This window comes from Vitis riparia, chromosome 4, assembly GCF_004353265.1.
Source record: "Vitis riparia cultivar Riparia Gloire de Montpellier isolate 1030 chromosome 4, EGFV_Vit.rip_1.0, whole genome shotgun sequence".
NCBI lineage: Eukaryota > Viridiplantae > Streptophyta > Magnoliopsida > Vitales > Vitaceae > Vitis > Vitis riparia.
In genome coordinates, this window is record NC_048434.1 from 24,312,776 (window position 1) to 24,326,196 (window position 13,421).

The 13,421-nt window shown below is 35.9% G+C and overlaps 1 protein-coding gene across 1 annotated transcript in view; it reads left to right on the forward strand.

The window, feature by feature from the left end:
* The window catches only part of LOC117913582 (tRNA uridine 5-carboxymethylaminomethyl modification enzyme MnmG), a 64,688-nt gene that overhangs the window by 27,904 nt on the left and 23,363 nt on the right, over positions 1-13,421 (forward strand). The window contains 2 exon segments of the mRNA XM_034828585.1: positions 2,598-2,777; positions 11,960-12,040. Of these exon segments, the coding sequence (XP_034684476.1) occupies positions 2,598-2,777; positions 11,960-12,040 (261 nt within the window).

A 13,421-nucleotide genomic window follows, 5' to 3' on the forward strand; every position in this document is an offset into this window, starting at 1 on the left:
TTGAGGCTTCTTTAGAAAGAGCCTTACTCAAAGAACTTCTCAAATAATCTCATCACCTTAGTTTTCACTAACTTTCAATTGAATTGCCAAAAAGCTACAGAAAAGTCATCTAACCTAGGGGCTTTATCCCTACACAAACTGGAAAGGGTTGAAAAACCTCTTCCTCAAAGAATGTAGACTCAAGGGACTTTGAGTCTTCATTATCCAAAATATCAAACGACTTTCCACTGATGCTTAATCTTTACTCTCTTGATTTGGAAAGAAGACTATGGAAAGCATTTATCACTCCCACCTTTATATCCGCATCCTTTGATAACAATTTACCATTCATCTAGATTTTAGCTAAAATAGTTTCATCTTCTATGAGCATTAACCATGTTATGGAAGAACTTTGTTTGTATCTCCCTCTTTTAACCATTACTCTCTTGATTTCTGCCTCTAAGAGACTTCTTCCATTGCTCCCCACTTACTATGCTTCTCCATTGAAAGGACTCCTTCCCTTTCCTCAGCAAAGGCTTCTTTATTCCATATTTTCAGATCTCATTTCAATGCTTTTAATTTGAGAGCTCAAATGTGATTGAACGAATCCCTAACATTGTAACTCACCCACAATTTCTAAGGTCCTTGAATCTTTTCACTCTTTGCCACATATTTTCAAATCTGAAGGATGTTTTGCCTCTTGTCATCTCTCCTCCATATGATAAAATGGAAGATGGCTGGAGTGGGAGAACCTTTTGAATAAGACTATTGAAGTGGTTTTCTCACCATTTAGAGACAAGGAAATAATATATTTTTTTGATAGGAAACGACAAAGGAATATATTAATAGAAAAAAGAAGTACAAGAGAAGGGTGAGGAATCCTCCCACCAAAGAAAACTAAACTACAAAAATACGAAAACAAGAAAATACAATGTAATAACGCACAAACCCTCTAGACTAGACCAACCCAAAGGAATTACACACCGCTAGCCAATCAAGTTGTAACACAATAAGGGGAGTCCCCTTAAAGACCTTGGAACAAAAAGCCCAAAGAGAAGCAAGGAAATGAATAGAATCCCAAAGATTCTCTGAATTCCTTGCTTTATCCTAAAAAATCCATGCGTTTCTTTCCCGTCACACAACCTAAATTTTAGCTATGCACGCAGAGCTTGCCACAAAACTGTCCCTCTCTTAGATAAACCAAAACTATTGCATTCTTGATGCATTCTTGATGCAAACTAATTATTCAATCCACCACTCCATGTAAAAGGACCACTAGCTAAGGGTAATTCCCTTAAATGAAGTGCCTCATTGCTGCAGACTATCTCAAGCAGTTCCTCCTTTCCACAGGATGCTTGCCATTTTGAAGTCCCCTCTTATGCATTAAGGGTCATTCCAAAGCCGTCTTATATCACCTAATTCTGCCCGAAAATCCTCTCTCCTCATTATAAACCAGCCTATACACCCTTGTAAACATCCAAATGAAGTTGTCCTCATAGTTTTTGAAATGTAACGAGATTGAATGTGCCCCCACTTCCATATCAATTAACTCTGGTACCCTATTATCCTAGAAGGCTAAAATCCCCTTGCTTGATCCCTAGCTTCTATTGCATCTCATTCCAAAATGTGCCCACATCCAAACATTTCACAATTTGCACAAACATTTGCTGGACCTGTATTTCTTGTAATCTGCACCCAAACTTCTCATTACAAGTTATGCATTAGAAACAGAACAAATTTTGAACCCAACACTATTTAAAGCACAGACGAAAATAATTTCAAAGAAAGCATGAAAAAGAATAAAGCCTCACTAAGGTTGGATTTATTGTTGCTTGATAGGTGCCTCTTGTCCTCTATGTTTGAGAGAGTGATGGTTAGGCTAGGTTGTTTTCTTGGGTTATAATAGGGCACACTTGGTATTATTAGTATTTCATTATGAGGGAACATGATAAATTTGGCACATGAAAGTTCTATGAAATATGGAATTGAGGATTGGATCAAGTGGCAAAGATTGGGTGGGGATGTAAAAGGTTGCAAGTTCCAGTCTCATCAGGGACCAACAAAACTCTTAAGATACAATCGAATTCTCTTAGAAGCCAAAAAAAGGATTTTGTGAGTAGCACCGGTTTGCTTTCATTTGAAACAATTTTTAAAACAATAGGCAATTTTATTAAAACCATCCAAATGCATATGTCTTATTGGGCTGAAAAAGCTACTTTAGGCAGAAGAAGCCATAATTGCAAATTAGATATCAATAAACAACTTACTCACATGGTATATTTATTGAATTGAACTCATTAACAATATTTTTCATTGAGTCTGTCATTTAATATATCCAACAATGCTAGCCAACTAGCAATCTGAATTACCAGTTTTTTTGGTTGGGAAATTTCCTAGATATTTTCTTTATTGTATTTGTTGGTTAACTAGACAATTATTTCTCGCCAAGTTTAAAGTCTTTATGTAATTTTCTAGATTTCAATAGATATTAGGAATTTTAAGCCAAACTAAAATGACACCAGTGGTGATTTGATGTTTATCTCTTCCATTTAATGGTGAAAAGTGATGTATTTATTACATTTATTATTGTGTTTGAAATATGGGTTGATGATAAACAGGTGAGCTGGTTTAGCTTTGATCCTGATTTCCATATTGAGAGGGAACAAATGTGCTGCTATCTGACACGTACTACAAAGAGCACTCACCAGCTAATTAAAGAAAATTTGCACGAAACTCCCACTTATGGGGGGTGGGTTGAAGCCAAGGGACCTAGATATTGCCCCTCCATTGAAGATAAGGTAAACTTCATTGTGTGTAATTCTCATAGATTTTGTTTTATTTAAATTTTGTAAACCTCACTTGATGTGGGACCACAAACACTCCCAAAAGCCTAACCTAATGAGAGTTAGAGGTAGCTCCATATACAAGGCCTAACCAAGGTTGTTAATTAGCCGATATGGGATATTAAACTTCCATTCGACCTACGTCATATACCACCACTTGATTATTGGTGTCCACATCAGTGAGTGCAAGGTGAGTTAGGCTAAACCTTGCTTTGATACCAATGATGCAAGACCACATATGCTCCCAAAAGCCTTAGCTAATGAGAGGTAGAGGTGGCTCCACATATAAGGTCCAACCAATGTTGGTAATCAACTGGTGTGAGAGATTGAATTTCTATCCATCCTACATTATCGCCCATCATTTAAATTAATGCTAGCTAAATTGAATTTGTATCAACAGAGTCATGGTTTGTTGAGTGAGAAATGTGAGAAAGGGGACTACTTTATACTTGCTTTTAATTCTTAATAAAACAAATATTCCTCTTTGATTTCTTACTAATATTATGAATCTGTTCCATTTGGTCTTTCATAGTACATTATGCACTCTAAAATGTAATTATTTTTTCTTACCATATTTAAAGTGCAATTTTCTTGGATTTTCAATATGTTTGGTTGTGATATATCTGCATTTCTCTATAGAATTATATGAATTGAATTGTCAAACCCACACAATATTACTTGACTTTAGATTGAGGTAATGATGATATGGTAGTTGCCACAATTGTAGGTCCTTTATGATTGTTCTAGCTATCTAATGATGTTGGTATTGGTCAGGAATTAATAAAAATATAGTGGACACAAAATTAGTTCTGTATAAAAAAGAAAGAAAGAAATTCCATAATGCTTAATACAAAAATAAACTGTAATTTATTGGAAGTGCTTGTAATTGTCATAGCTAAGGTGTTGTTTCAACGATTGCGAGGGGTATGTATGAGATCATCCATCTTTCACAAGGAGCTTTTGTTGATGGTAGACAATTTTTGAATGCAGTCTTAGTGGCTTAAATGGTAGATGAGAAAGACGTTTTGGGTAAGAGAGGGTTATTTTTATGATTGATTTTAAAAGAACTTGTGTTCATGTTGATTGAGAGTTTCTAGATCATGCTTTAGAAAGAAAAGGTTTCTAATAAAGATGGAGATCTTACAACTCAACTGAACTGCGGTTTGCGATTCAAAAGTTTGAGAGTGTTGGGGTTTTTCTTTGTTTTTAGTTTTCTATAGTTGGGTGTTTTATTTGTTGTTCGGTTTTTGTTTTTGTGGGAAGGACTTCTCATCCTTCTCTTGGTTTCTTCTCTTTCTCTTGTATCTCTTCTTTCTTTTGTATCTTTTCTTCTATTAATATATTTTTCTTCGTTTCTGATAAAAAAAAAAAAAAGATGGAGATCTTGGATTCATGGATGTTTATTTTTTTGTAATTTTTGCGATGTCAATAAACTGACATGCTAAAGGATAGGAGGATGGGTTAAACCTTCAAGGGGTGATCCACTTTATCTATTTCCTTCTACCATGGTGGTAGATGTGTTGGGCATATTGAAGTTGAGAACAAAGGAGTGTGGTATTTTTAGGGCTTCTTAGTGGATAGAAGTAGAATGAAGGTGACTCATTTACAGTTTGTTGATGACACCATATTCTTCTCAAGAGCCTATTCAAATGAGATGTGAAGTCCTAAGCTAATTTTGCTACTGTTTAGACACAATTCAAGATTAAAGATAAATCTAGATAAGAGTACTTTATTGGGTGTATCAATGTGAGTGAAGATCTACTTTTTGATTTGGTTGCCACTTCATATTGTAAGGTTTTATTTTAGCCTTCATATCTTACTTGTGTCTTTCTTTAGAGGAAATCCTAAAGTTGTATCTTTTTGAGATCTAGTTATGAATAGAATTTCATGATGATTAAATAGTTGGAAAAAGGCTTCCATGTCCCTTGGTGGTAGAATAAGTCTAGTTTAATCATGCTTGTTCCATATCCCTTCTTATTTTCTATTTGTTTTTAAGAATTCAGTCAAAGTGGATGATAGGATCAAGAGAATATAGAGTGACTTATTGTATTTAGGTGTTGGGGAAAGGGAGAGAGGTCATCTTGTGGGTTAGGATTAGGTGTGTAAGCTCAAAACCAAAGGGAGTTTGGGTATAGGGAAGACAACCTGGAGGAATAGAGCTCTCTTAGGAAAGTAGTTGTGGAGATTCCCTAGGGAGAGCAATGCCCTTTTTAATAGATCCTCTTTTTGTCTATAAAAAAAATGCACTGCTTTATGGTAAAAGATCTTTTTGAGTATGTGTGGACAATGCTCTAATAGATGAGATGCTAATGTTGTTGTTAGGTGGTTTCATCAATGTCCTTGGAAGACCATGGCACAAGTATTCATTGCCTTTTCTCATGTCACTTGTTATTCCATGGATGATAGTATTAACATTTGGTTCTAAGAAGACATTTAGCTAAGTGATCAACCTTTTTGTGTCTAATTCCCAAGCCTCTTTAGAGTGGTGAGTTTGAGAGATTCTCATGTTTTGTTAGTTATGATTTCATCCTGTTCCCCTTTGTCCTGGAGTTTCAATTTCCAACTAACCTTTCTAATCATGAAATTTAAGAACTTATCCTTCTTATGTCCACTTGAGCCCTTGTGTATTTATCACCCACTTTCTTAGAGATAAGGGTTTGGTCTTTGACACTCTTTGGTCTATTCTTACTTAGTTCATTCTTTAAAGTGTTCTCTATTTCTATACATTCAAGATTATTTCCTTTTACAAGCTTCATTTGGAAATTTAAAGCTTTACTTATAGTCAAGTTATTTGCATGATTGGTGGCAAATATGAAGGTTAATACCAATGACATATTGCAAAAGAGACCTTAGATAGCCTTTATGCCAAATGGTGTGTCATCTATAAAAGGAGTGAGGAATCAATGGATCATCTTTTTTGCATTGCCAAGAAGCACTGGTATTATAACATAAGTTGTTTAGGCTTGGTGGGATTGACTAGGTTCCACCTAAGGGTGTGGTGGAGATGTTAACTATTGCTTATTGAGGTTTTGGAGGTTTTCTTAGAGGGAAATCATTATGGTGTATGGCTAGTCTCCTCTTAATTTGGATTATATAGCAGGAGAAAAATGTGATGTATTTTTAGGACAAGTGGAGTATTTTAGACTCAATGAGATATTTAATCTTTTTCTTCTCCTCTCTTGGGCATCAACTAGTGCAACATTTGGAGACAATTTGGGACTTAATGTTTTTCTACTCTTTCCTTTGGTGTTAGCTAGTGCAACATTTGTGGGCACCCCTCTTTGAGCTTTATATTGCTAGAGTGAATCTAGTATGCATTGCAGATCTACTAGGTTGGTTGAGGAGATACTCCCTATGTAGATGCCTCCTCTAGTGGGTTATGTCAAATTGAATTTTGATGAGTGCTCCTTGGATAACCTTAGTAAAGAATTGAAGGAACACTCATAGATCATCATGGAACATTGGTGAGAACATTCCTCTAAGAAAGGATGTTGAGGGTCTAGCCATTTAAGGAGATATTAGCCTTTTTGGAGGTCTTAAAGCTATCTAAAACTAAGGGCAAGTCCAACCTTCTAGTAGATGTACGTTGTGAAGTAGCCTTATCTTGGGTAAATAAGTTATATAGGAGGCTCATGGAATTTTGATGGGTGGTTGTGCCAAATTTTTTACATTACTTTAGAGTTAGCGTTCCTTCTATTGCATATTTTAAGAAACTAACTAGGTGGTAGATATGTTAGTAGAGCAAGGAGCAAAGGTCTTGAACCAGTCTTCCTTTTCGTCTTTAGGTCTTGAAAAACACATGGATTGGGAGAAAAAGTTATGGAATGATTTAAGGCTTTGGTAAGTTCACTCACAGAAAGCAAATTAATTAGAAAGTTAGGAACATATAGATAAGAGGATAACAATATCAACTTGTAGGATGTAAGACACCTTTCCCAAGAACAGGCCAAGATAAACCTTTGGCTAAAATAATATGATGTTTAGTTTGAAATCATAAAAGATAGGTAAGCTATCAAATATGTAAGACTTATCTCCAAAATCAATAACTCAAGATAAAGTTAGTTAGGCTACACATGGAGCATGACCTTAAATTGCCAAAGTAAACATAAAGAGGATGGAATAGTAGTCCATAATATTTGGATGAGATAGTTGAGTTGCACATAATCTAGTTAGCAATACGACCACCAATATGACCATCTCCAAGGAAACCTCCTTGAAAGTCATGTCCACCATGATTGTTGCAATGGCTATTGTGAGAGCCACTGCTACATCCACTACTAGTGATTAAGGTGAAAGACTTTGAAGGAGCTACAATGAAGCTTTGACTTAAAGAGGACCTTAAAAGTTGAGAATAAACATTAGCGGCACTGGGTAGGACCTCACTGGTAAGAATATGATCTTTAAAACATCAACGCTTAGAGTCTAAACCAGATACCAAGAAAGTTATCACGAGCTCCTCATGATGGTGCTTTTATTCCTCCAAGTCAATAGTCAAAGGCTAATAATGTTGTAATTGATCCTACAAACTTTCAGTACTGTTATATTATTTAAATAGTGATCTTCCGTGCTAATTAGTAGTAAAAATTTTCTTATGCAACTTGAATGTAGTGAAGAAAAAAATGTTTCATTTCTAATTTTTATTAGGAATCTATATAGGGTATTTAAAATACAAAAGAGTTGACAAAAATTTGAAAAATAAGGAAAAAATATTCCTAGCCTAATTCTAGATCTGATAGCTTAATTACAGAGCTGGTTTTAGGAAATAAAAAGCTATATAGATAGTTGTTACATGTATAACTATACAAGAGTAATTATCGAAAGAAATGTATGTAATTAGGCTATATTTAGTCACAAATCTTCCTAAACTCCCTCTCAAGCAGGTGCAAAGATATTTTACATTCAAAGCTTGTCTAAAATTTGATGAAATGTCACATTAGGGGGACCTTTGGTCAATATGTTGGCTAACTATTTGATGAAGACACATAGGGTATGCACACTTGGCTAGTCTCCAATTTTTCTTTGATGAAATGTTGATCAATTTCCACATGTTTAATATGATCATGGTGGACCAGGTTGTGGGCTATATTAATAGCTGCGTTTTTTTCATAGCATAACATCATTGATCTTAAGGTTAGTGAGCATAATTCTTTTTTTTTTTTTTTTTTTTGATTGGAAACGACAAAGGCATATATTGATAAAAAGGAAAGTACAAGAGAAGGATGAGGAATCCTCCCACCAAAGAAAAACAAAACTACAATGAAACAAATGCGAGAAAATACAAAGTAAGGAAAGTAGATACAGAGTTAGTGAGCATAATTCTTAGCCACTATAACTTGAAAATACCTTGTGACATAACTCTAACCTCAACTTGTATACTTAATCGAGCAACAACGGGGTGTTTCTACTTCTCCAAGTGATGAGTTTACCTCCTAGAAATGTACAATATTTTGTTTTTGACCTTTTATCTATTATGGCTCCTGCCCAATTTGCATTAGTGTTGACTTCCAAACTTAGATAACCCTTTTTTTGAAACATTACTCATTTGCTCGGGGTAGCCTTTAGGCATTTGACACTTTTGTATATAGCTTCTAAGTGAGACTTGAGTGGATCATGTATAAATTGACTGACTACACTTGCAACATAAACGATATCTATCCTTACGTGTGATAGGTAGATCAATTTTCCCACTATTCATTGATAGGTGCTTTGGTCTTCTAAACCTTCTTCGGTTTTATCCCCTAGTTTGTGGTTTGCTTCAATAGGAGTCGCAATTGGTTTACATCCTAGCATATCTATTTCTTTTACGATGTCTTGTGTATGCTTTTGTTGCGAGATAAAAACTCCTTGTTTAGTTCAAGCAACTTCTATACCCAAGAAATACTATAGACTTCCCAAATCTTTAATTTCAAACTCATTTGCTAAGTATGTTTTCAGCTTTATATTCTCTTATTGATCATCTCTATTGACTATGATGTCATCCATATGGATGATTAAGCAATTGCCTTCTCTTGGAGAGAATGCTTTATGAACAAAGTGTGGTCACCTTGATTTTGATGGTACCCACTGGAATAATTTTGCTTTTTTGCAAATTTATTTTTAGGCTTGATACTAATTCGAAGCAAGTGACAATCCACATCCAATATTATGGCTAATCTTCATTATCCTCACAAAAGAGGAGAGTATCGTTTGCAAACAATAAGTGAGAGACTTGGAGTCCTTTCTCCCTCTCTTCCTTCTAACTTGAAACCCCTAATGAAACCTCCCTCCTTAGCCTTAGCAATTAATTTGCTGAATGCTTCCATAATTAACACAAACAAATAAGGTGAAAGAGGGTCCCCCTGTCTCAATCCTCTATAGGTCGAGAAGAAATTTGTAAAAGTGCCATTAACTAATACAATCAATCTCATAGTAGAAATGCAAACGAGGATCCATTGTATCTATTTGGAACCGAACCCCATATTCTCTAAAACCGAAAGAAGGAACTTCTAATTTACATGACCGTAAGCTTTTTCTATATCCAGTTTGCAAACTAAACCTACATTGGAACTTGGCTTCCATGAGTCAATTGCCTCATTTTCTATCAAGGCTGCATCCAGAATCTGTCTACCCCACACAAATGCATTTTGGTTGTTCGACACCACTTTGCCAATCACACTTTTAAGCCTGTTAGCTATGATTTTTGCAAGAATTTTGTAAAGGCTCCCCACGAGACTAATTAGGCTGAAATCTTGTACATCACCTGCCCCTCCTTTCTTTGGGATAAGGATTAAAAATGTTGCATTAAGGCTACGAACCACAATATTTTGCGAATGGAATTCCTCAAAAACTTGCATCACTTCCCCACCAACTATAGGCCAGCAAAACTTCCAGAAAGCCGAAGAAAACCCATTTGGCCTTGACGCCTTATCACCCTTCAATTTTGACAGTGCTTTGATCACCTCCTCCTCTAAAAACGACCACTCCAAACCCTCATTATCCATAGAGTCAATACTCTTAAATAACTCTGAAACCACCTCTGGTCTTCTCACTTAAGGTTCTTCAAACATAGCTTTGAAGTAGGAGCCAATCCCTTCTTCAAGCTCCTTCTCTTTTTTCTAGTCGAACACCCTAATAGTAAGGCTGTTGATAAAATTTCCACTTCTTCTTGCATTGGCCATGTGATGAAAAAACTTGGTGTTATTATCCCCTTCCTTCAGCTAGAGGGCCCTTGATTTCTTCCTTCAGGAGGTTTCTTCTAGGATGGCTAAGTGACTATACTCATCTCTGGCTGTCCGTTGACTTCTCCTATCCTCTTCAGAGAGGGGTCTTATCCTTTCTACATTGTCCCAATAGTTTATTAGCTCCAAGGTCGCATCCTTCCTAGCTGAAACATTTCCAAGCACCTCTTTATTCCATTTCTTTAGATCGATTTTCAAAGCTTGTAATTTCTTAGCAAGGACAAAGATAGGACTACCCCTAAAATTATAAGTTTGCCACCACTCTTTAATTTTGTCTGTAAAGCCTTCAACCCTTAGCCACATGTTTTTATATCCAAATGAACTTTTGCCCTTTCTCACCCTTCCGCAATCTAAAAAAATGGGACAGTGATTAGAGACTGGCCTTGGCAACAAATGTTGCATCACCCCTACTACATGTTTCTCCTAGTGAACAGAAAAAAAGAAACGGTCCAATCAAGCCTTGAGCGAACCTCCTTGTCCTCCACTCTAAGTGTAACCACCTCCCCTTAGTGGTTGGTCTACAAGATCAAACTCATCAATAAATCTAGAGAATTCTCTCATAGCAGTTGACATTCATCTACAATTACTCTTTTTGACTGAAGCTGCACCACATTTAAAGTCACCTATTATGCACCAAGGCTCATCCCATAGCCCCTTAACAACGACTAACTCCTCCCACATCTCCCTCCTTTCCCTTCCTTTTAGTGGACCATATAACCTAGAGAACACCCAAATGAAACCCTCCTCACAGTTTCTAAAACGACATGAAATAGAAAAAGATCCCACTTCAACCTCCAACCTTTCCAATACTCTTGTATCCCACAATAACAAAACTGCTCCTGCGTGCCTCTTGCATCTAAAGACACCTAACCCAAGTTCCTACCAACCCCAAAGCTTCTCACAAACCTTTTAGACATCTTTCTTTTGTCATTTCCTGAAAACAAACCAAGTTTGTTTATGTTTTCTAACCATGGACTTATTTACCTTCCTTTTATCTGAATCATGCAAGCCTCTAACATTCTAGGAAAAAATCCTAAGTTTCATTAACTACAAAAATTTGCCTACCCAAACCCCCAACCTTTGCTTCTCTTCCTACAACGCCTTCATAATTAATGGTACTAAAGAGCTTCTTCAATTCTTTATCCTTTCTTGAATTGGACAATTACCCCTTTTACTAGCTTTTGGTGGACTAGCAGAGCACCGCCTGTTCTCAATCTCCACAAGAATTCTCAAAATAACCTCTTTGAATCCTTCCATTGAAACCCCCATAGACTTACAAAAACCAAAGTAATTTCTTATTCACCCAAGGGGATCTCTTGGTACCCATTTCTCCTGCTACAGTGATCTCAAGGGGTGGCACTTCCTCTTCCAATGTTTCTCTTTGGTCATGCAAGGGGAGTTTTCCTACACTTTGCTCCCTTAGGGTTGCCTCCTCTCCCCCTCCCTTTGGATTGGTGAACCCTTCGTGAACAAATAATGCAATAGACCGTTCATCCTTGAGCGAACCATACACATGCCGCATATTAGTTTGTGGAACTAGGTTGTTATTATCAGGAAGCCTAAGTAATTGGCTTTGTTTAGTTGTGTTGAGGTTCTTATCATTCCCATGCATTTTTTGGGCTGTCTCTTTGCCCTTTAGAGGCTTCCACTTGTGCAATAGCTTTTGCTGTTGGTGCAAATGTTGCATGTATGTGTTTTCTTTTTCTTTATTGGTCTCTAGCATATTGTTTTTTTTTTCTTTTCTTTTTTGAACAAAAGAAACAATTTCCATGGAAAAAATGTTTTTACATATTCTGTCTGTGTCATCAACTTCATTTTATGGTTTATAATATTCGTCAAGAGAGATGCATTTTTTATTTAACTATGATTACAAGAAAATTTCTGAACTGTTCAAACAATTTTTTTTTTTGGTGGTTTCAGATTGTGAGATTTCAAGATAAAGAGTCTCATCAGATTTTTCTTGAACCAGAAGGTCGAAATGTGCCTGAGCTCTATGTGCAGGTTCGCTAAAACCTTACTCTTGTCATTGTTTTGATAAAAGAAGTCAAGAAAGGGAATGGCTCTTTCCTGTTGAAATGAAATGATTATATGCACATAGTCTTGTTCAACAGCCCATTGTTCCCTTCAGTGTTGGTTGAAGATTAATATGCACTCGTCTTTTACTTTGTTTTATGTTTTTAACAAGTGTTATTGGAGTTATATGGTACAATTCCCAAAACAACTGATTTTATTGGAATTGATGAGGTGTCATGTCCAATTCATTCTTGCACAATTATCCGGTTTAGTGCAGTCCACTAATACAGAAGTGCAGCTGTGTTTGCAGTCTGTGAGTATATGAACTCCAAATAAATGGAAGTTGAAACTTCCTCTGAATTCCATAAGGAAAAAGGAGAATGCTAAGGGCACCTGCTGCTCCATTTATAAGTAATACAGAACTCTTAACTAGAAAAGAGAAAATCCCATGTATGGTACAAGCACCAACCTTCAAAATGCAGAAGGCAGAGTATATAAAAAATGCTGAATAAGTGAATGGCTAGATAACTCTCCACAGTACAGTGCAAAAGTTTATACTCGTATTCTTTTGCTGACTCCAACTGAAGTAGCTTATATAGGAAATGGAACCTCAAATTCCTAGAGTTATGTAAGGAGGTTGCCATGGAGCCATTCTTTTGAAGCCACAAGAAATGACATAAAAAATATCCTTTGCCATGGGTGGTTTGGTGAACCATTCCTTTTCAAGACTTTTAGGTCCAAGGTGCATAAATTGCTCAATTCAATTCTTCTACTGCTGGATCTCAAAGATATTCATACTGATCATGCTATAGGACTCTTAACTTTTAACATACTAGTGTTTTCTGTTTGTCTAGAAGAGAATTTGTAAGCTTTTCTTTCATCTTAGAAATGTTTGTGGAACAGCATTGCCTTGGCACATTATTGTACCTGTTCATGAATAAAATCTAATAGCCATATCCTAATAAGGAATATTACTCTAATATTCAATTTATTTGATGCCCTTGGGTCTTGACTCAAATGGCAAGAATTTGGGGTGGGGATAGGGGAGGTTTTAGGTTTCATTCTATGTAACCACAAAAAAAGGGCTACCTATTAAAATAAATTACACCATTTTTATTTGACTGCAATGGTTCAAAGCTAAGACAGTTATTTTTTTTCCTTACGTTTTATTATTATTATTATTATTATTTAGTTTCATAGAAAGATAACCATAAAATAATGTCTCCACAGAAAAAGTTTTCCATTTTTATCTTTGCAAATACCATAAATTATATCTCAGAGGTACTAATGTGACTGGATATTCCAGTTACCCAAAGCATAACTCCAATAAACTTTTAAGACATTCAAAAGGAAAATTGAAACCCACTCA